This window comes from Diospyros lotus, chromosome 3, assembly GCF_014633365.1.
Source record: "Diospyros lotus cultivar Yz01 chromosome 3, ASM1463336v1, whole genome shotgun sequence".
NCBI lineage: Eukaryota > Viridiplantae > Streptophyta > Magnoliopsida > Ericales > Ebenaceae > Diospyros > Diospyros lotus.
In genome coordinates this window covers 4,630,399-4,651,514 of record NC_068340.1, presented here as the reverse complement: position 1 = coordinate 4,651,514, position 21,116 = coordinate 4,630,399, and the positions used below count along the sequence as shown (strand labels likewise).

The following is a 21,116-nucleotide window of genomic DNA, read 5'->3' as shown; positions in this document are numbered from 1 at the left end:
TCTTCAAAGACAAATCATGAACTTTGCCTGTAAACCAAATGAGAATTTTGCTCAAGCGTGGGAAAGGTTTAAAGACCTTCTTCACACTTGTCCGCACCATGCTTTTGAGCAATGGAGAGTGGTCAGTTTCTTTCATGATTCACTCACTCCACAATTGAAAATGCTAGTTTCTACAATGTGCAATGGAGAATTCTATGAGAAGACTCCAGAAGAAGCTTTCCACTTCTTTGACACATTGGCTGAGAATACAAGAAACTGGGAAGTTGGTCCAACATCTGCTCTTGATTCAAGAGAAAATCCACAACCTAGAGGGAGATACCAACTAAGTGAGAGTGATGATTTAAATGCAAGACTAACTGCTTTAACAAAGAAAGTTGAAAACATGCAACCCAAAAAGGTGCAATCTGTTAATCAAGTGGAAGTAAAGTGTGTTGTGTGTGATGCAATAGATCATTCAACTGAAGAATGTCCTACCCTACCTGCTTTCAAGGAGGTATTGTATGGGCAGACTAATAACAATCATTCACACAACTTTGAGGGGAGACAAAATCAAAATCAGAGTGGAGCCTATTATGGGAATAATCAGAACTACAATTCATACCATCCCAATAATAGAAATCACCCCAATTTTTCTTGGAGAAATGATTTTGGAAATCATTCTCAACCTCCCTTCCCTGCACAACAGCACACTTTCCAACAAAATCAAGGTTCTTCATCCAATACTTACCAACCTCCTCATAGGAGATCTTTGGAAGATACCTTGCACCAGTTCATCCAAAGTCAAACAGGTATCAATAATCAGGTTGCTCAGCTTGTCAAAAATCAAGACCAAACAAATAGAGCTGTAGAAGACATTAGGAGCCAGTTGACCAAGATAACACAAACATTGAGTGTGAGAGAACCCGGAAGGTTTCCATCCCAAACTAATCCTAACCCAATTAGACAAACCAACCAGGTAGAAGCTTCAAATAGTGAAACCAACACTCATGAACAAGTGCAAGCAGTGACTGCCCTAAGAAGTGGAAGAATAATTGAGAAACCAACTGATCCTAGGATAAACCAACATGTTGATGAAGAAAAAGAATCAAAAGATTATGAATCCACCGTGGAAAAAAATGAAAAAAATGAAAAAAATGAAAAACAAAAAGAAAATGAGAAAGAAATTCAATACAGGCCCAAACCACCTTTTCCACAAAGGTTGAATCATTTGAAAAAAGAGCAACAAAATGCAGATATATATGAAGTGTTTAAGCAAGTGAGAATCAACATCCCGCTGTTGGATGCAATCAAACAAACACCTTCATATGCAAAGTTTTTGAAAGATCTGTGCACTGTCAAAAGGAAAACAAATGTGCATGAAAAGGCATTCTTGACTGAACAAGTCAGCGCCATTCTCCAATTGAAAACTCCTCCCAAATACAAAGATCCAGGCTGTCCAACCATTACATGCATCATAGGAAGTCAAAAGGTTGATCGGGCACTCTTGGATTTAGGAGCTAGTGTCAATTTGTTGCCATACAGTGTGTATCAACAGTTGGGATTAGGTGAGCTTAAACCCACTAGAGTGACCCTTCAGCTAGCTGATCGATCAGTCAAAGTTCCACGAGGAATTGTGGAGGATGTTCTGGTACAAATCGATAAGTTCTACTTTCCAGTAGACTTCATCGTTTTGGACACCCAGCCGCATCAGGGGCCTCAACCTCCTGTGCCAGTCATCTTAGGTCGACCATTCCTTGCCACATCAAATGCCATCATCAACTGTAGGAATGGTGTGTTAAAGCTATCTTTTGGGAACATGACTGTAGAAATGAATATCTTCAGGGTAGCCAAACATCAGGACACTGAGAGTGAAGTGGAGGAGGTAGACTTGATCCAAACACTGACCAATGACTATTTTGAAGAGTTCATGAGAAGACCCAAAGAAGGAAGTCAAGATTTTGAAGAAATAAAAGAAATGGAAGTCATAAGCAAAGAAAGTGAGAAGCCTACATGGATGCCTGTTTTAGAGCCATTAAGGAACTTGGACAGTAAGCTCATGGCTCCTGATAGCCATCAGTCCACGCCTGAGAGAAAGCCATTGCCCAGTGATTTGAAGTATGTCTTTCTAGGAGAAGGGGAAGCATTCCCAGTAGTGATCTCTTCAAGTTTGACACCTCAGCAAGAGCAACAATTGATAGAAGTTCTAAAAGCACACAGGAAGTCATTAGGATGGACCATTTCAGATTTGCAAGGTATTAGCCCTTTGATCTGTACTCATAAGATATTCTTGGAAGAAGGAGCAAAACCAGTTAGGCAAATGCAAAGGAGATTAAATCCCAACATGAAAGAAGTTGTCAGAAAAGAAGTGCTGAAGCTATTGGATGCTGGAATAATTTACCCAATCTCTGATTCTAAGTGGGTAAGTCCAACACAAGTAGTACCCAAAAAGTCTGGAGTCACTGTTGTAAAAAATGAGAACAATGAACTGATTCCCACACGCATCCAGACAGGATGGCGTATGTGCATTGATTATAGAAAGCTCAATTCTGTGACAAGGAAAGATCATTTTCCTTTGCCTTTCTTGGATCAAGTTCTGGAGAGAATAGCAGGCCAAGCCTACTATTGTTTCTTAGATGGGTACTCAGGGTACAATCAGATAGAAATTGCACTAGAAGATCAAGAGAAGACAACTTTCACATGTCCATTTGGGACATTTGCATACAGGCGCATGCCATTTGGGTTATGCAATGCTCCAGCCACCTTTCAAAGGTGTATGATGAGCATTTTCAGTGAAATGGTTGAGCAGATTGTTGAAGTATTTATGGATGACTTTTCTGTTTATGGAAGTAACTTTGAGGCCTGTTTGGAGAATTTGAAAAAGGTTTTAGCAAGATGTGAGGAAACAAATCTGATACTCAATTGGGAAAAATGTCACTTCATGGTGAAACAGGGCATAGTCTTGGGGCACATCGTTTCATCTAGGGGGATGGAGGTAGACAGATCAAAAATTGAAACAATTCAAAAACTCCCCATCCCTAGGAATGTGAAAGACATCAGAAGTTTTTTGGGACATGCAGGGTTTTATAGGAGATTCATTGCTTCCTTTAGCACCATAACAAGACCCTTGTGCCATTTGTTGTCTCAAGATGTTCCGTTTGAATGGAGTCCTGCCTGTCAAAATGCTTTTGATAAATTGAAAGATGCACTCATTTCAGCACCTATCATTCAGTCCCCTGATTGGTCCCTCCCGTTTGAACTTATGTGCGATGCTAGTGATTACGCGGTAGGAGCTGTGTTAGGGCAGAGGAAGGATAAGAAACCTCATGTGATATACTATGCTAGCAAAACTCTTAATGAGGCACAAAAGAATTACACCACTACAGAGAAAGAGTTACTAGCAGTTGTCTTTGCCCTGGACAAGTTCCGATCTTACCTCGTAGGGTCACTAGTGATCATTTTTACTGATCACGCTGCTCTGAAGTATTTGTTCACAAAGCAAGATGCAAAACCCCGTCTGCTCCGATGGATCTTACTCCTGCAAGAGTTCAACATTGAAATCAGAGACAAGAAGGGAGTAGAAAATGTGGTGGCTGACCATTTGTCAAGGATTCCAAGTCAAGATCTCACACAATTTGATGAACCAATTCATGACAATTTCCCTGATGAGCAACTGTTTGAAGTGAATGTTATTCGTGCATCATCTGTTGTCCCTTGGTATGCTGACATTGCGAACTACCTGGCAACTGGTCTGATCCCAGACCATTGGAGTAAGCAAGATAGGCATAAATTTTTCAGAAAAGTCAGAACCTTCTTTTGGGATGAGCCCTACCTCTTCAAGTATTGTCCTGATCAAATCATCCGTAGATGCATACCCGATCATGAGCAACAAAGTGTCATCAATTTCTGTCATACTCTTGCATGTGGAGGCCATTTTTCTGTCAAGAAAACAGTTGCAAAAATTTTTCAAAGTGGATTTTATTGGCCGACATTGTTCAAGGATGTGTACAAGTTCTGTTCAAATTGTGATCGATGTCAAAGGTTAGGAAGTCTGTCAAGGAGAAACATGATGCCATTACATCCGATCCAAGTGTTAGAAGTTTTTGACTGTTGGGGTATGGATTTTATGGGCCCATTTGTCAATTCATTTGGTCATGAATATATCTTACTTGCTGTTGACTATGTGTCCAAATGGGTAGAAGCAATCCCGGCCAGAACAAATGACCATAGGACTGTCGTGAAATTTTTGAAAGAAAACATATTCAGTCGATTTGGGATGCCACGAGCAATCATCAGTGATGGGGGTTCCCATTTTTGTAATAAAGTTGTGGCAGGATTAATGAAGAAATATGGTGTACTGCATAAGGTTGCAACACCATACCATCCCCAAACCAATGGTCAAGCCGAGCTAGCCAATAGGGAGATTAAGCGCATATTGGAAAAGACTGTTGCTGCTAATCGTAAGGATTGGTCCTTAAGACTAGTAGACGCTCTTTGGGCATACAGGACAGCTTACAAAACAATTTTGGGAATGTCTCCCTATAGGCTAGTATACGGTAAATCTTGTCATCTGCCGGTGGAAATTGAGCATAAAGCATATTGGGCAATTCATAAGATCAACAAGAGTCTAACTGAAGCAGGCTTATCCAGGAAGCTCCAATTGAATGAACTTGAGGAAATTCGGAATGAAGCATTTGAAAATGCACGATTGGCCAAGGTTCGCATGAAAGAGTTACATGATCGGCACATCATTCGAAAAAGCTTTCAGGTAGGGCAACAGGTACTCTTGTACGATTCTCGATTGCATCTATTCCCAGGAAAATTGAAGTCTCGATGGGTCGGCCCTTTTGTAATCAAGTTCATCTCAGGATATGGGTCATTTGAGATAGAAAATCCGGAGTCAGGACAGCTTCTAACAGTCAATGGTCATAGGTTGAAACCATACCAGGGTAGTGTTGAGGAGAATGAAGGAGTTGTGGATTTGGATGATCCACCATCATCTGATGAATAAGGGAAGTTTCATGTCGTCTGGGAATCTGACGTTAAAAGACCACCTTTCCATTTAGGTTAAATGGATGTCTATAGATCTGAAAAAAAAAAAAATAAAAAAAAAAATAATAAAAAAAAATAATAATAATAATAATAATAAAGAAGTATATATATAAGTTGTTCATTTTCTGCATTACTTAATTAACTTTGATTCAAATAGTGTTTCTCTGTATGCAGTCTAAATAAAAATTTTTCCATACGAGTTCATGTATTGAAGACCGTCAGGTATGCCTATCTTCTATCCTTTTATTGCCGATTGAGGACAATGCGCAATTTAAGTTGGGGGGTAAGGTGTACTTATTGATTTATTAGTGAAATAATTTTGATTGACTTGATAATATTGTCTTGTGTGATATATATGATTTTATTGGGCCCCTACTAAAAAAAAAAAATAAATAAAAAAAAATAAAAATTTACCACCAAAAAAAAAAATTAAAAAAAAAAAAAAAAATTTGAATTGAGAGAGACAGAATTGACGCTGGTGGTAGCTATCTTTTCTTGGGCAGTGCAATCACACTGCCCTATAAAGGATAAGGCACACTGCCAAATGTTGAAAAATGAGGCACCAAGCGTTGAAAAAGAGACGCCAAGCCTGACCCTGTAATTGTGACATGTCTCGACTCGAGTGTAGAATAGTGATGACCGTTGCTCTATAAGAGACTCCATATCTGTATGAGGCAAGTCACCCTTCTTGAGCTCAATCTTCTCTCCTTTGTGTTATCCTCCGATCAGGTACTCTCATCCCTTTTGCAAAGTTTATAGTTCTTTACTTTCTTTTCAGTATAGTTATTTAAAAAAAAAAAAAATGGATTTTTATCTCTCAAAAATTCACAAATACTATCCATCTCTCCCACAGAATGATTTGAAAAAGATTTATGCTGTTAGGTGTGAAAGACTTAGGCTGTTGATGCATAATAACATTCCTGAAGATATTCGTTGGCTGATCGAAGCAAAAGTTCGATTAGCTGGTGAAACTTCACCGAGTTTTAAGCACTTTCCAGGTTTAGGGAAGAGTAGTTTTTCGAAGAAAAGAAGAGCGAAAAGAGTGAATGGTTGTTACAAATGTGCTCGATGGACCTGTAACACACGATGCAAATCTGTGGGGTTTACGTCCATAAATCGAGAAGATAAAATTAGTTTCATAAAGGATGGACTGAGTAAGGAGTCTTTGGATGATATCCGATTGACTCTTGAGACGCATCCGTGTGGAATAGTGCAAAGAGAACTTCTTGCTTTATGGACCCAGTTCAGAAGTGACCACCAACGCTATAGTCTTGGGAATCTGACTAAAAACGACCCTGTTTGCCAATCTATAAGAAAATTGGATGGGAAGCTTATCCCCGCTTCATAGAAAGTGTTTAAGCCGTTTCTGGACGTAAAACCAGAGGAAGATGTGAGCCACAATCACAACTACTTATACATACGCATGATTTTTGTTTGTATTTATTTCTTGTTGAATTGTTGTATAGCTACTTTTGATCGCTAAATCTCTTTCCAGGGCATACAAAAGGAACAAACATGGAAGGTCAGTTAGTTCGTCGAATCAAAACCATATGTGTACTTTGTGGCTCTCAACTTGGGAGTGATATTTGTTACGCACTTGCAGCAAGCGAACTAGGCAAAAAATTAGGAGAGAAAAAAATTAATTTGGTATATGGAGGGGGAAGTCGTGGATTGAATGGTTATGTTTCACAAGCTGTACATCTTGGAAATTCATCTGTGGTAGGTGTAATGCCATTCCCTTTAGCTGAACCACATATTTCTGGGATTACACGCGGTCAACTTATAGAAACGACTTCTATGTCTGAGCGTATGGCTTGTAAGATTTATCAGTCAGACGCCTTCATTGCTTTACCAGGAGGTTTTGGAACACTTGAAGAAATGTTTTGTATAATCTCCTGGGCCAAGAGTAATCTCCATACCAAACCAATTGGACTTTTAAATGTTAACCATTTTTTTGATGGGTTGCTCTCTTTTCTTGATCAGGCTGTGGATCAAAAGTTCATTTCTCTTTCAGCAAGAAAGATTCTCATTTCCGCATCCACCATTGATGAGCTGCTAGAAAAATTACACACTTATGTTCCACAGCACGATCCTTATGAGCCTTGGATAGACTGGTCTAAGGCAATTAGTAACAAGCGCCAAAGGGGTCCGATTAATTTAGATTTATCACTGTGAGAAATGCTCTTTATTAAGATGGCTGAGTAAGGAGTACTTTTTGTACTCTTGAGACGCATTTTAAGTATTGAACAACTTGCAGGATTTTTCTTGGTTGTGTTCTTAAAAAAAAAAAAAAAAACTGTGGAATGTTGTTAGGCAAAGTCTTTGATAAGATGGCTGAGTAAGGAGTACTTTTTGTACTCTTGAGACGCATTTTTTTTATCTTATGACTTGCATGGAATTTTTATTTTGGTGTGAAAATATAAATATATATATATATGGTATGCTCATTTGTTGTTTAAGTTTTAGCAGTTCACAGCAAATCTATGGACTTGTGGAGTTACAGGTATTCCTAACAACCCTAGTTTATTACTGCAATTCAAGTTGGGGGGTGTAAGGTCTAATTATGAATTATCTGGTTCATATTTAACTGTGAGTTTGCTATTGCTAGTTTGTAGTATTGTGTGATTTTGATTATCTTTATCTGCTCTTATTAAAAAAAATAAAAAATAATAATAATAAAAAAAAAAAATTATGTGTTTTAAATAATGCTATTCCTAAAGCTTGAAGTTATGCACTGATAGCCGGTTAAGTTTGCAATACAAAACATGAATGCATTGATTTCTTATTTGAAAACGTATATGCATTAGAATAAGTAATTTGCATTCATCGGGGATTCAAAATTTAAAAATTAGTTATCGGTCATAAAGTCAAAGGTAACAGTAATTAGCTGATTAGTACACTGTATGATCTCTCAACAAAAGTGGAGACTATTACCCAAGTGAGTGTTTGAGCCTAATAACCGTTAATTCTGAGTGAAATAACACTTACTCTAAATATGCTTTATTGTTTATTTTATCTTTTCAATGGCTTCAAAACATCAATTCGCATTGAATGTCTAGTATGATAACGGATAAGTTTGACTGGTTTCAAACTCTGAATTAGATGACTGAGTATCATCGTTTTGTAGAAGCATGATAAGGGGATCAATTTCTTTCATTTTGAGCTTATTAAACCTTTTTCTTTCTTTAAATTAACCTCCTTTGGTAGCCCTTTTGAGCCATTTGTAGTACAACTTTCTTCGCTACCTTCGTTTTACCCAAAACAATATGAATTTTGACCAACCTGGTGTGTTTTTGGGAATTAATCTGTCTATCTATTTTCATATTTAAAGAGAAAGAAAAAGAGAAAAAGAGAGAAAAAAAAAAAAAGAGAAAAAAAAAAAAAAAGAAAGAAAAAAAAAAGTGAAAAAAAAATGGGGCAACTTCTCTTAGCTATTCAGCATAACTGCTTTAAAAAAAAAAAAAAATCCCGACACACACACTTTCCATAATCTACCTTTTCTTTGACAACCCGTATTAACCTCATAGCCCCATTACAACCCAGTCTGGTCCCATTTTATGCTATAAATCATGTGATCTCAGAATTCGAGTTTGGAGTAGGGAATCATGTTTAAATTCAGAAGTTACTCATCTAGAGCATTATTCCAATCATGAAGCTATATCAATTTCCTTGTTCTTTCATGAAAATACGTTCCTTGTATTTGGGATGACACTGAGTTTTGAACTTGTTCTGCATTTACTCTTATAACGGTGCATCCCCTTGTGTGTACACCTGAGAAATCATTTTTATTGGAGGGAAAATCCATAGTGAGATTTGAGTCAAAACTTCAAGAGAGTAAGTCTGTGTGTTGGTCATCCTAATTGCTATTCCTGAGATTGTATGATCTTTAACCAAAAATCTGATTTAGAATGCTAAATTATTTATTCAATTTTATGCATTTCGATTTCAAATTTGAAATTTTTACATTCATACAGTTATTAAAACTTGGCATGTGTATAGTCTGATTGCTAAGGGACTAGCAATGTTTAAGTTGGGGGGTATGATTAGTGGTTAATTTTGTAAAAATTTTGTTATAATTATACCCTTCTTTTGATCTTAAAAATGGTTTAAATTAGATATTAATATATATTATGGTTATATGCAAGTTTAAATTGAAAAATGAATGAAATGAAATTTTAAAGTAAAATTTAATAATAATAATAATAATATATAAAATTATATATAATACATATACATCATTATATGCATGCATGTAATATATATATATAATATAATCTAATATATATATATGTGTGCCATGTGTAATACATATATATAATATATAATTTATTAATAACATTAAATTATTTTTTTTTAGGCATGAAGAATTCAAGCCCATGAAGATTTAAAGTCCATGAAGACATCAAATCCATGAAAAATTCAAATCCATGAAGAATTCAAGCCCATGAAGATTTAAAGTCCATGAAGACATCAAATCCATGAAGAAATCAAGCCCATGAAAAATTCAAATCCATGAAGAATTCAAGCCCATGAAGAATTAAGGCCCAATTTGAGCAACCCATGGAAGATATTATTTGGAGAAGGCCCAAGGATTATTTTTAATCCTAATAAAGATTAAAAAACCAATTTATAGAAATCTATTTTTATTTTTTATGTGAGAGCTTTATTAGGTATGTTTTTTAGCTAAAATCCATTTAACTATTAGGTGGATATTATAGCTAAAATCCATTTAACTTTATGAGTGCTTTATTAGGTATGTATTTTAGCTAAAATCCATTTAATATTAGGTGTGTATTATAGCTAAAATCCATTTAACTTTAAGTGTGTGAGTGCCCATTAGATATAATTATGTCTAATTGAATAATTGAAATTGTGTGGTTTGTATTGCATCTTGTGGCCTATAAATAGCTCACTTGATTGCATTTGTAAGTGTGATTATTATTCTTGAATAAAAGTTTAGTTATTTCCTTAGAATTCTCTCTTTGAGAATTGCTTTTGTTCTCTCTCATTTTCTTTAGTATTTTCTCTTGTGATCTTACTACCTTCATTTCTTTCTTCTTTTAAATTCTTATGTCATTTATTATTACTTTATTATTCACCGCCTAAATGGACGGTTAGTTTATGCCTTTAAATTCTTGCAATTTTAATTCTTGTATTTTAATTGTTCACCCCCTAAATGGACGGTTAGTTTATGCCTTTAAATTCTTGCAATTTTAATTCTTGTATTTTAATTATCTACCGCCTAAATGGCCGGTTAGTTTCTTCTATTTTAATTCCTGTCATTTAAATTCTGTTATTTAAATTATGTCATTTAAATTGTTGTCAATTAATTTAATAGAGATGAGTAGCTAAATCTAATCTTGGGTTAAGGCAAGGACAGTGTCTAACGCCAATGATTCCCAAAGAAAGCTACGCTTTAAATGAGTAACATTGGTTTAAACTTCAATATGAGTTTGTTTTGATTATTGAAAAATCACTAGGTTTGGATTGGAGCGTAAACCTAACTTAGAGCTTTCATGTCACGCATGAGAGTTACTAGAACTGGAAACGCTATCATACCCAAACCCGGATGATTAATTTAGTTGTTTTGTGTATTAATTGTAATTAAATTTATGGTAGTTTTTTTAAATTAGAATCCCGCATATCATGTATGGGGATTGCTTAAATTAAAGCTATCATTATCTTTAATTGCATTTAATAACAAATCCTCATATATGAAATTAAATTAATGTTGCTAATCTTTTATGCTAATATTTGGGAATCAACGGGTTGGCACTGAAATTGTCTTAACTCAAGTACTTTCCAATTTCATATTCTCACGTTTAGTATTTATTTCAACTTCTGTCTTGCTTTATTTTCTAGTATTTGTTATCTAAAAAATTATAAAAAATCATGTTATCAATCCATCTAAATGCGTGTGCGTGTGTGTGACATTTTTTTTTTTTTTCTTTTGCCATAAATAAATCTCTCAGTGGACGACCTGGACTTATCCAGAAAGTATAAATTTAAATTTGAACTACAACTGCACTCGTACACTGACGAGTATAAACCTCTCGCCTAAATAAATAAAAAAATATAAAATTTTTATTGTGTTTTGTTTTGTGTTTTAATTGCAGGGTGAGAGTGCAGTCATTAAGCTGACTGAACCACTATAAATCTTTGTATTCTCTCTTGCTTATGCTATTTGATTTGTTTGTCATTGCTAGCATTTCATTATCCTCACTTGCATTGAATTTTTATTTTCAATCAAAAGAATTTCGAAGTTCTATCCAGTTTTTAAAATAACCAATTCACCCCCCTTCTTGGTGTGTGCCATAGCACCTCCTGGTCTAACAGATGTCAGCTGATGATTGGCTAATCTTCATCCCTAGAAAGTAGGTCATAAGCCCCAAGTCTGACATTTTGAATACAACTTCCATTTCCTTCTTGAATTCAGCAATCAGCCTTGAATTACTTCCAGTTACCAACATATCATCAACATAAATAGATAAGATTAACAATTCTTCAGTTTCAAACCTTTTAACATAAAGTGTAGCTTCATCTTCACTTCTTGTGAAACCACAATGCAGCAAGTGTGAGTTTACTTTGTTGTACTAGGCTCTAGGAGCTTGTTTCAGGCCATACAAAACCTTTTGTAACTTGTAAACCTTATTCTTCATCCTCAAAACCTAAAACACTTCTGGTTGCTCAACAAATAACTCCTCCTGCAGCTCACCATTCAAGAATGCTGACTTTACATCCAAGTTATACACTTCCCATTTCAATTTAGCAACCAAAGCTAATAGTAACCTTATAGTTTCATGTCTTGCAACTAGTGCAAACGTGTCACCATAATCTACACCATCTTGTTGTGAATATCCCTTAACAACAAGTCTAGCCTTGTGCTTATAAATAGAGCCATCAGGATTCAACTTTGTCCTAAAAATCCACTTCACTCCTATCACATTTCTTGCTTAAGGTCTGTCCACAAGCTGCCAAGTATTATTTTTCTCTATCATATCAATCTTTTCCTGCATTGCTAATCTCCATTCTTCATACTATATTGCTTTAACAAAGGATGAAGGCTCCAAGGTTGCATAATTGCATTTCTCATATACCTCAGACAATGATTTTGTCTTGAGAATAAGAGAATCAGGAGGGGAATCAACAGCCTTGTTAAAATTCATTCTGGATGTCAAAATAGAAAGTTGTGGTGAATCAGATTTCCCTTCAATTTTTTGCAAGAAAACTTTATCCTTTTCATCTAGACCTTTGTCCCAATTCCACTGTAAAGACTCATCAGTCACCATATCCCTGCTTACATAAACTTTTTGACTTTGTATATTATAAATCCTGTAGCCTTTTGACATGGATGAATAGCCCAAGAAAATTCCCACTTCAGCCTTCTGATCTAGCTTGCTTCTCTTTGCAAAGGGCACATGGACATAGAAAATTGAACCAAATGTCCTCAAGTGTCTAGCTGTTGGTTTTAACCCTGACCAAGTTTCCACTAGGGTCTTCCCATCCACTAATCTGGTAGGCAGCCTGTTGAGTAAATACACTGTTGTATGAACAGCCTCTGCCTAGAAATTCAAAGGCAAATTCTTTCCCACCATCATGCACTTTGCCATTTTCACAACAGTTCTATTCTTCCTCTTTGAGACTCCATTTTTGTTATGATGAGTAGCTCACTGTTAGTTGATGACTAACACCCAAATATGCACAAAACATCTCTAATTCGTGAGAAGTATACTCCTTCCCATTATCAGACCTCAAAGCCTTCAACTTGCATCCACTTTGAGTCTCAACCATAGTCTTAAACTTCTTAAATACAGAAAAGACATCCCCTTTGCTTCTTAAGAAATATACCCAAGTCATTCTAGTGAAATCATCAATAAAGAGCACAAAATACTTGTTTTAACTTAATGATTATGTGCTCATTGGTCCACAAACATCAGTGTGCACCAACTCTAATTTCTCCTTAGCTCTCCATGTTACACTAGCAGGAAATGCTTGTCTATGCATTTTTCCAAATTGACAAGAACCACACACATCACTAGTCATTTGGATTTCAAGTAGGTCCCTGGTTAATTCATTTGCTTGCATATATTTCAAAGCAGCCAAATTAAAGTGCTCATACTTTCTGCGCCATACCACAGATTCATCCATCTTTGCAAAATTAACACTATCACCAACAACATTCCAGTTTAAAGGAAAGGACTTATCAACCATAACCACTTTAGAATCAAGTAATCATGAGGATCATAAATATAGCAAAATTTCCCTTTAAATGATAATGAGTACCCATTTTCAAGCATTTGAGCTACACTTAATAAATTCTGAGCTAAACAAGGTATAAATAGTACATCATGAATGTATTTAGTACCTTGCTTAGTGTTTACTGCCACTGAACCCTTTTCTTTTGCTTGAACCACCTATCCATTTCCAAGCTTTACTCTTATCTTCACAGACATATCTAAATTGAAAAAAATCTGCTCATCTTTAGACATGTGACTAGTGTAGCCACTATTAATAAACCAAGTCTGCTTATAAGAGGTTTGTGTTTCCTAGAAAGCCATGAACAAACTAGCAGATTCATTCTCCTGCTCATCTATAAAATTTGTTTGCTGTGTGGACTGACCTTGAGATTGACTTTGTTTGGCCCTACAATTTATTTCTATGTGACCAGGCTTTTTGCAAAACTCACATTCTATCTGAGGTTTTCCTTTGTACCAACAATTCTTCTCGAGATGATTGGTCCTTTGACAAGTGTTGCACGATGAAAACTTGCCATTTTTTCCAAATTCCTTGGACCCCATAGTACCTTTTCCTTTACCTCCATTGTCTGATGCAAGCTTTTTTGAGTTTTTAGCAGGCTGTTTCCCTTTATGCCTGGCTTAAAATGCCCCTTTAGATACTTTTTACTCCCTTATATTTGTTCTCTGCTCTTGTGCTTGCAGTTTACTAATCAGCTCAGCAATGGTTAAAGTCTTGAGATCACAAGATTCCTCAATAGTTGAAATCTTGGACTCAAATCTTGCTGGCAAACTGATCAGAATTTTTTCTACCACCTTATTATCTTCATAAGTCTCTTCAAAGAGCCTTATCTTATTTACAAGCTCCATGAGCTTAGCAGAATAATCGTTCACCGTTTCACCTTCTTTTATCCTTAGCATTTCAAATTCACGTTTTAAAGTTAGGAGTTTAACAGCCCTTACCCTATCACTTCCTTCAAATTCTGATCTTAGCTTTTCCCATGCTTCCTTAGGACTTTCACGTGTCATTATTCTGGTGAAGATAACATCTGACAGTGCTGAATGAATGCATGTGAGAGCCTTTGGCTGTTTAGCTTTCTGTTCTTCATGATTCTTAATCTGAGCCATTGTTGGATTAGGCAGCAAAGGAGGAGGATTTGCTCCTACTTCCACTGCATCCCACATATTCAAAGCCTTGAGGTATGCCTTCATCTTTATCACCCATATGCGATAATTTTCGCTTGTAAACATTGGAGGACTCGTCCTTAGGAAATTGCTGGAAGCCATCTCACTCTCTTAAGTCTTTGATCTCTCACCTCTCAAATATTCTCAGAATTTTCCTCACAGATCCCTCAAGAAGATAGCTCTGATACCATTTGTCAGTTTAAAATTACATCACAGAAAGGAAGGAGCACACTTTCCTGTTTTTCATAACTTAAATAGCCTCATTGATACTTGCTTATATATATATATATATATACACACAAAAGACATAATCCCATGATTTAAGGAGGGGCCATACCTATTACAACTTTCCCTTTAACTTACAAAAAACTTTCCATAAAACAAGGACATCCATTCCTTTTTACTAACCCTCCACAGCCAAATATCATTACAAAATATTCTGATCTAACTTAAGAGTATCTAGAAAAATTTGATTTCAACAATTGGAAGCTTGTTCAATAAGTATACAAAGGTGTTGACTAACTCTGCCCAAAGCTCTTTGACTAACATCTTGCCATCTCCATAATAGTTTTGTTCATTCTCTCACTCACGTCATTTTGTTGAGAAGAATAGTTAACTATAAGTTAATGATAAATGTGCTTCCTCGCAAAATTGATTGAATTTGTTGGAGGTGTATTCAGTCCCGTTATCCAATCTTAACACTTTAATCTTGCTGTTACTCTAATTCTCTACTAATGCTTTGAATTTCACAAACACAGCAGCAACTTTTAACTTCTCCTTTAGAAAGAAAACCTAACACATCCTTGAAAAATCATCTATAAAAAGAATGAAGTACCTGCTGCCACTCAGAGAATGTGTCCTCATAGGACCATAAATATCAGTATGAATCAATTGCAATTTTTCAGTTTCTCTCCAATAATTGAAAAGGGCAACTTGATTTGTTTGCCTAACTGACACATCTCTCACACACCAGCACATTCATGAATTGTAGGCATGTTTATAGCTATGCCTTTTTTATGCATGTGTTTAAGTGAAGCATAACTAAAATGACCAATTCCTTTATGCCATATGACAGATTTATCAACAACACTAGTAAAGGCATGCATTTTTGTCGTTTTCCAATCTAATGAAAAAATTTATCTTTCATTTTTATTGTGATAAGTTCACTGCTAGCAAGATCAATGATAGTGCATGATTTATCTTTAAAAAACAAAGTATAATTTTTTTTCTAGCAATTGAGCCACACTTAACAAACTCTTATATATTTCAGGTAGAAAGAGAACATCAAGAATGAATTTAATACCTAATTTTATCTCCACTGTTACTGTTCCTTTGCCTTTGACATCTACCAACTCACCATTGCCAATTTTAACAGATGACACATATGACCTAGCCAACTCCTTGAATGCTGTTGGATTAATTTGAAGTCATATGATGTGTGCACCCACTGTCTACCAACCAAACATTTGTATTAAATTTGTTGTTATAACTGGTAACAAAAAATTGCTCTTCTTGTTGCTATTGTTGGCCTTCAGTTACTTGAGCTTGTTGGCATTGTTGTTACTGCTGTTGAGTTTTGTTCTTGCAAACTTTTTCCATGTGACCAAATTGTTTGCAAGATCTACACTGAATTCTTGGTTTGTACCAAGAATATCTCTCAGCGTGACTAGTTCCCTTGAAATGTGATTATGGAGGATATTTTCTTCTTCATTTTCCCTTGCTTCCTTCTGATTCTTTCTTCTCTTTCTCTTTTCTATCATTAGCTTGCTTCATTTTCCCTAGAGCTTTTCTTTGTTCAACTCCTTGAAGAGCATTAACTAACTTGGAGAAAGTTAGTTTTGAAAGGTCTTTAGAATCCACCTAAGAGATTTTTTATTCAATATCTTTCAGGAAAAGTGACAAGAACCTTCTCCACCATCCTTGATTCAGGAAACTCATCTCCAAGCAGCCTAATCTAATTCACTACCTTTATTACTCTATTCATGTATTCTTTTACAGATTCAGAATCCTTTATTTTGAGAGTTTCAAACTCTCTTCTCAAGTTTAGCAGCTGCATCTGCATCTGCCTATTCTTGTCAATTCCTTGGAGCTCATCATTCAATCTATCCCAGGCTTCTTTGGCTATTTCACAAGCCATAATTCTTGTGAAAATGTTCTCTGAGATTGCTTGATGAATGAATGATGGAGCCTTAAATTTGTTAGCCACTTACTCACTATGATGCTTTACTTGAGCTATGGTTGGATTGTCGAGAAGTGGTGGTGGATCCCTACATGTCTTGACCACTTCTCGCAAGTCATATGCCTTTAAATAGGTTGTCATTTTAACACTCTAAATTTGATAGTTCCCTCCTACAAATTGTGGTGGTAGTGAAATGAAAATACTGTTGACTGTCATGGTTATTCACTTTTGAAATTCTTTGCAAAAAAGTTTTACGTTTTTTTTTAAGGGTGGAGGACCTTATTAATTTTCTTTCTCTCATAGCCCCTCTAAGATCAGAAGGCTCTAATACTAAATGTTGGTTTTGACGTGGAGAAAATAATACACAAAGGTCTGAAAGTGTTACTTTCTTTTAATTCAAAAACATAATTGTAGATATTACATAAACTTTCAATCACTTTACCAACTCTTGTATGTATGTTGAAACGCAACTTAAATTAAGCTTATTCACTCTTTTTAAAAAAATAAATTTAAATCAACGTTCACTGCATCTTGTGAAAATGTCTTCAAAAATATCTAAATACATCTAATGTAATAAAAAAAAATCCACAGTGACAGCAAACTTGTCACGGCACCATCAAAAATCAGTGAGATCCCATAGAGCAAAGGATACGCCAGAGATAATTACACCTGTGCTGATGACCCATCAAAGTTTACTGAGGAGCTTTGGGATGGAGACAGTTGAATGTTGTCCGCATGTACACCTCTCTCTCTCTCTCTCTCTCTCTCTCTCTCTCTCTCTCTTTGTCCGCATGTACACCTCTCTACACCTGTGCTGATGCCCATCGAGTTTATTGAGGAGCTCTGGGATGGAGACATCTGAATGTTGTCCGTATGTACACCTCTCTCTCTCTCTCTCTCTCGGTGTCAAAGTGGGAGTATGCATGGATTTCTAAAATCCTTGTAAAGAGGGCATCTGTCCATATTGATTCCTGCCTTAATCATCATATGATCCAAATGTCCAATATCTCTTCGTGGGGTCATTGGCAAAGGGTCCTCTCCCGGACTGGGGTGGATGTCGGCCCGCATATGGACAAGCAGAACAGACATCTCTTTCTGGGTGAAGGCACCGGCACCGGCACCGGCACCGGCACCACGTCTTAAGAACCAAGTAAAATAAACTCCAGAAGAATATGTTATTATAATAATATGAGTAGTATTTCCTTACTGTGATTTTTGGCTCTCTGGTAACGCACATCACTCTGAATGAAAATTTTGTATAAAAAAAGAAAAAATTCCTATGTAGCAAACCAAAAAATAATAAAAAATGAAAACCCCAAACTGAATACGTGGGAATGTGTTGCCAAGAATTAGTCAATTTCATTCATGTTTCGAATGAGAGGAGGCAACCAAAACACCACAATTTGGCACAATTTGCGTTGAAGCAGGAATTCATATGGTGTTGCACTCTCTTTTGAGTCAAATTCCCCTCGTTAGTTTCCTGCCCCATAAAAATAGACTTTGACTTTTTCACAAGCTTATATTGCTCCGGACAAAAGCCCCCCAACTGCACTTTGCCTTATCTTGGATTTCGAACAACTCAACCAACCAAAACATACCACCAATCCCATTTTAATAATTATATGAGGAAAAGGCAAAAGAAGCACTTGGAACCATATTCCCCGCACGCACACGCACACGCACATACATATATATAGAGGGAGAGAGAGAGAGCTAGGGATACCAAACCAGCCAGACACCTCAGCCCAGGATAGATGGCTCTCCGAGTCCCAGAAGTTACTCTTAACTCCGGTGGGAAAATGCCGATCCTCGGGTTCGGCACGTCGTCCGACCCACCGGCCAGCCCCGAGGCCGTCAAGGAGGCGGTGATGCAGGCGATAAAGGTCGGGTACAGACACTTCGATACGGCAGCTCTCTACAATACAGAGCAGTGTCTTGCTGAAGTAATAGCCGAAGCAATTGAAAAGGGCCTGATTAAGTCCAGGGAGGAGCTCTTCATCACCTCCAAGCTATGGTGCAGCGATGCCCACGAAAAGCATGTTCTCCCTGCCATTAAGAAAACTCTCAAGTAATCATGATCCAACTCAGTAACTTTCGATGGAAATCGTTTTGCTCATTGATATTAATGGATCCCTTTTAACTGTGCAGGAATCTCAATATGGAATACATCGATCTGTATCTGATACACTGGCCTGTGAGCTCAAAGGCGGGGGAACATGAATACCCAATAAAGCAAGAAGATTTTCTTCCAATGGATTTCGAGGCCGTCTGGGCCGAAATGGAAGAGTGCCAGAATCAAGGCCTCACGAAGGCCATTGGAGTCAGCAATTTCTCTTCCAAGAAAATTGGCGAAATCCTCTCCACTGCAACAATTCCCCCAGCTGTCAATCAAGTGAGCAACTGTTTGTTAATTCTGCCCCGTTTTCTTCTCTTCCAGATGGTACTGAATCTATTCAATTAATTATGGAATTAAGGTGGAAGTAAATCCAGTTTGGCAACAGAAGAAGCTAAGAGACTTCTGCAAGAAGCATAGAATTCTTCTAGTTGCTTATGCTCCTTTGGGAGCAGTAGGAACCTTTTACGGCACCAACCGGGTCATGGAATCTGAGACGCTAAAGGAAATTGCAGCTGCCAAGAAAAAGTCCATCGCTCAGGTACCGCCATCTCCACAAATCAAAAAACTGCAAAAACCTACCTTTAGCCTATTATTAATTCCACTGTGTGATTGAGATCATGAACATGAGAATTAAGATCGAACCACCTTAAATTTTCTTGTATCGTTATCTTCACATGATTGATGTGCACGATCCGACGATACCCATCTCTCCATATCATTCATTCATTATCCCCGTCTAGTTACTTCTTCCTTTTCCATGTTAATTAATGTGCTGCAATTTCCAACAGTAATTCATGATTTAACTCAATCTATAGATCTGTCTGAGATGGGAATATGAGCAAGGGATTGGAGTGGTGGTGAAGAGCTACAACGCCGAGAGGATGAAGCAGAACATAGATATATTCAGCTGGGAGTTGAGCAGTGAGGAGGCTGAAAAGATTGCAGGAATCCCACAAAGTAGAGCGTGTCTTGGCAAGGATTACACCTCGCCCACGGGGCCCTACAAATCAATTGAGGAGATTTGGGATGAAGATTAACTTTAAGCTACTTCATTCCCCTACTACTAATATAAATATAATGTGTGTTCGAGTGTCTTGTCTCCATATATATAGAGGGAGGGACTTTCTGTCCTGTGACACCGTTTTTCCTACATGTATTGGCACCAGTTTTTGATGTAATTCCTAATGCTAATAAGATCGAGAAAACCAACCCTGCGGCTTATGTTGGTTACCTGTAGAATTTTCCTTCTTGTTTATGCTTAAAATTTCCCTTTTCACCTAGAGTGAGATTTTAAGGAGAGAAATCTTGTTGGCCGGGCCATGAAGTGGCATGCGACAGGAAGACAATAAAATGGCAACATGTCAAGTTTTAATTTTATTAAGTGAAGTGAACTCATATCAAAACAAACATATGGAGCACAATGGAGAGAAGCTATTTAGATTTGGTTTTGATTGGTTCTATCAAATTCAACTTTTTGTTTTTTTTTTTTTTTTTTTTTTTTTAAGGGTATCAAAATGGTAAAACCGATGAATTTGGCTAACTCAAGAGTTGAGTGGTTGAATGAAATGGAAATGCACTAAAATGCAGGAAGGGCATAAGCGCAAGATATAAGAGTGGTTTGTGACAACGCTCTTCTCCCTTCAAAACCTCAAGATGATCAGAAAAGAAGCATCAATACCTGAAAGGCAAAGATCCAACTTAAAAATCAAAAGTTCAGTTCTTATAATGAACATTCAGTCGATAAATGGTATGTGGTAGGGTATTCTAATAATATTCAACATTAACAATACGCCATGACATGTTTATCTATTATCAACAATATTCACAATGGGGCCAAAATAAAATTAAAAATAAAAAAGAGCATAAGAAAAGAACTAAAACCCCTAAGGATAAGTTAGTAATAAGGGACGGTATTAGGTTTCTTTGCCGCCAAGTTCAAACCTCTTTAGTGCTAAACCTATACAGATTAATCTCTCAAAATAATGCAAACAATTCACCACACGCATTTAAGAGCTTAAAATACCGTAAACTCGTGAATTCAATTCTACCTCCATATAGAAATATGCAATCAACTATATTTATCCAAAGTGCCAAATTCTCAAATTTCAGCTCGCGACAAACTTATACATTCACCTAAAATTATATAGCGAGCGAACTATAAATTTTAGAGACGGTGAAATAAATCCCAATCAAAAACTAACTGTGATCAAAAGACCCTTGAAATTTTAATGTGTTTATCAAGTGCAAGTTATTTGCAAGTTATTAGGCATGCTTAGTGAGTTTCCCCATTGCTAACTAAAGAAAGAATAGCTGTTGCCATTTGGCAAGAGAGAGAAGAGGGGAAACAAAGTAAACTGGACAAGTAGAACCTAAG

At 36.6% G+C, this 21,116-nt stretch overlaps 1 protein-coding gene across 1 annotated transcript; it reads left to right on the top strand.

The window, feature by feature from the left end:
* The first annotated feature begins 18,188 nt into the window (after window positions 1–18,188).
* Window positions 18,189–19,981, top strand: LOC127796741 (non-functional NADPH-dependent codeinone reductase 2-like). The gene is made up of 4 exons (XM_052329093.1): window positions 18,189–18,694; window positions 18,775–19,018; window positions 19,101–19,280; window positions 19,558–19,981. Exons 1-4 carry the CDS (start codon window positions 18,381–18,383, stop codon window positions 19,777–19,779), a joined length of 960 nt encoding a protein of 319 aa, XP_052185053.1. The 5' UTR covers window positions 18,189–18,380; the 3' UTR covers window positions 19,780–19,981.
* The last annotated feature ends 1,135 nt before the right edge of the window (window positions 19,982–21,116 follow it).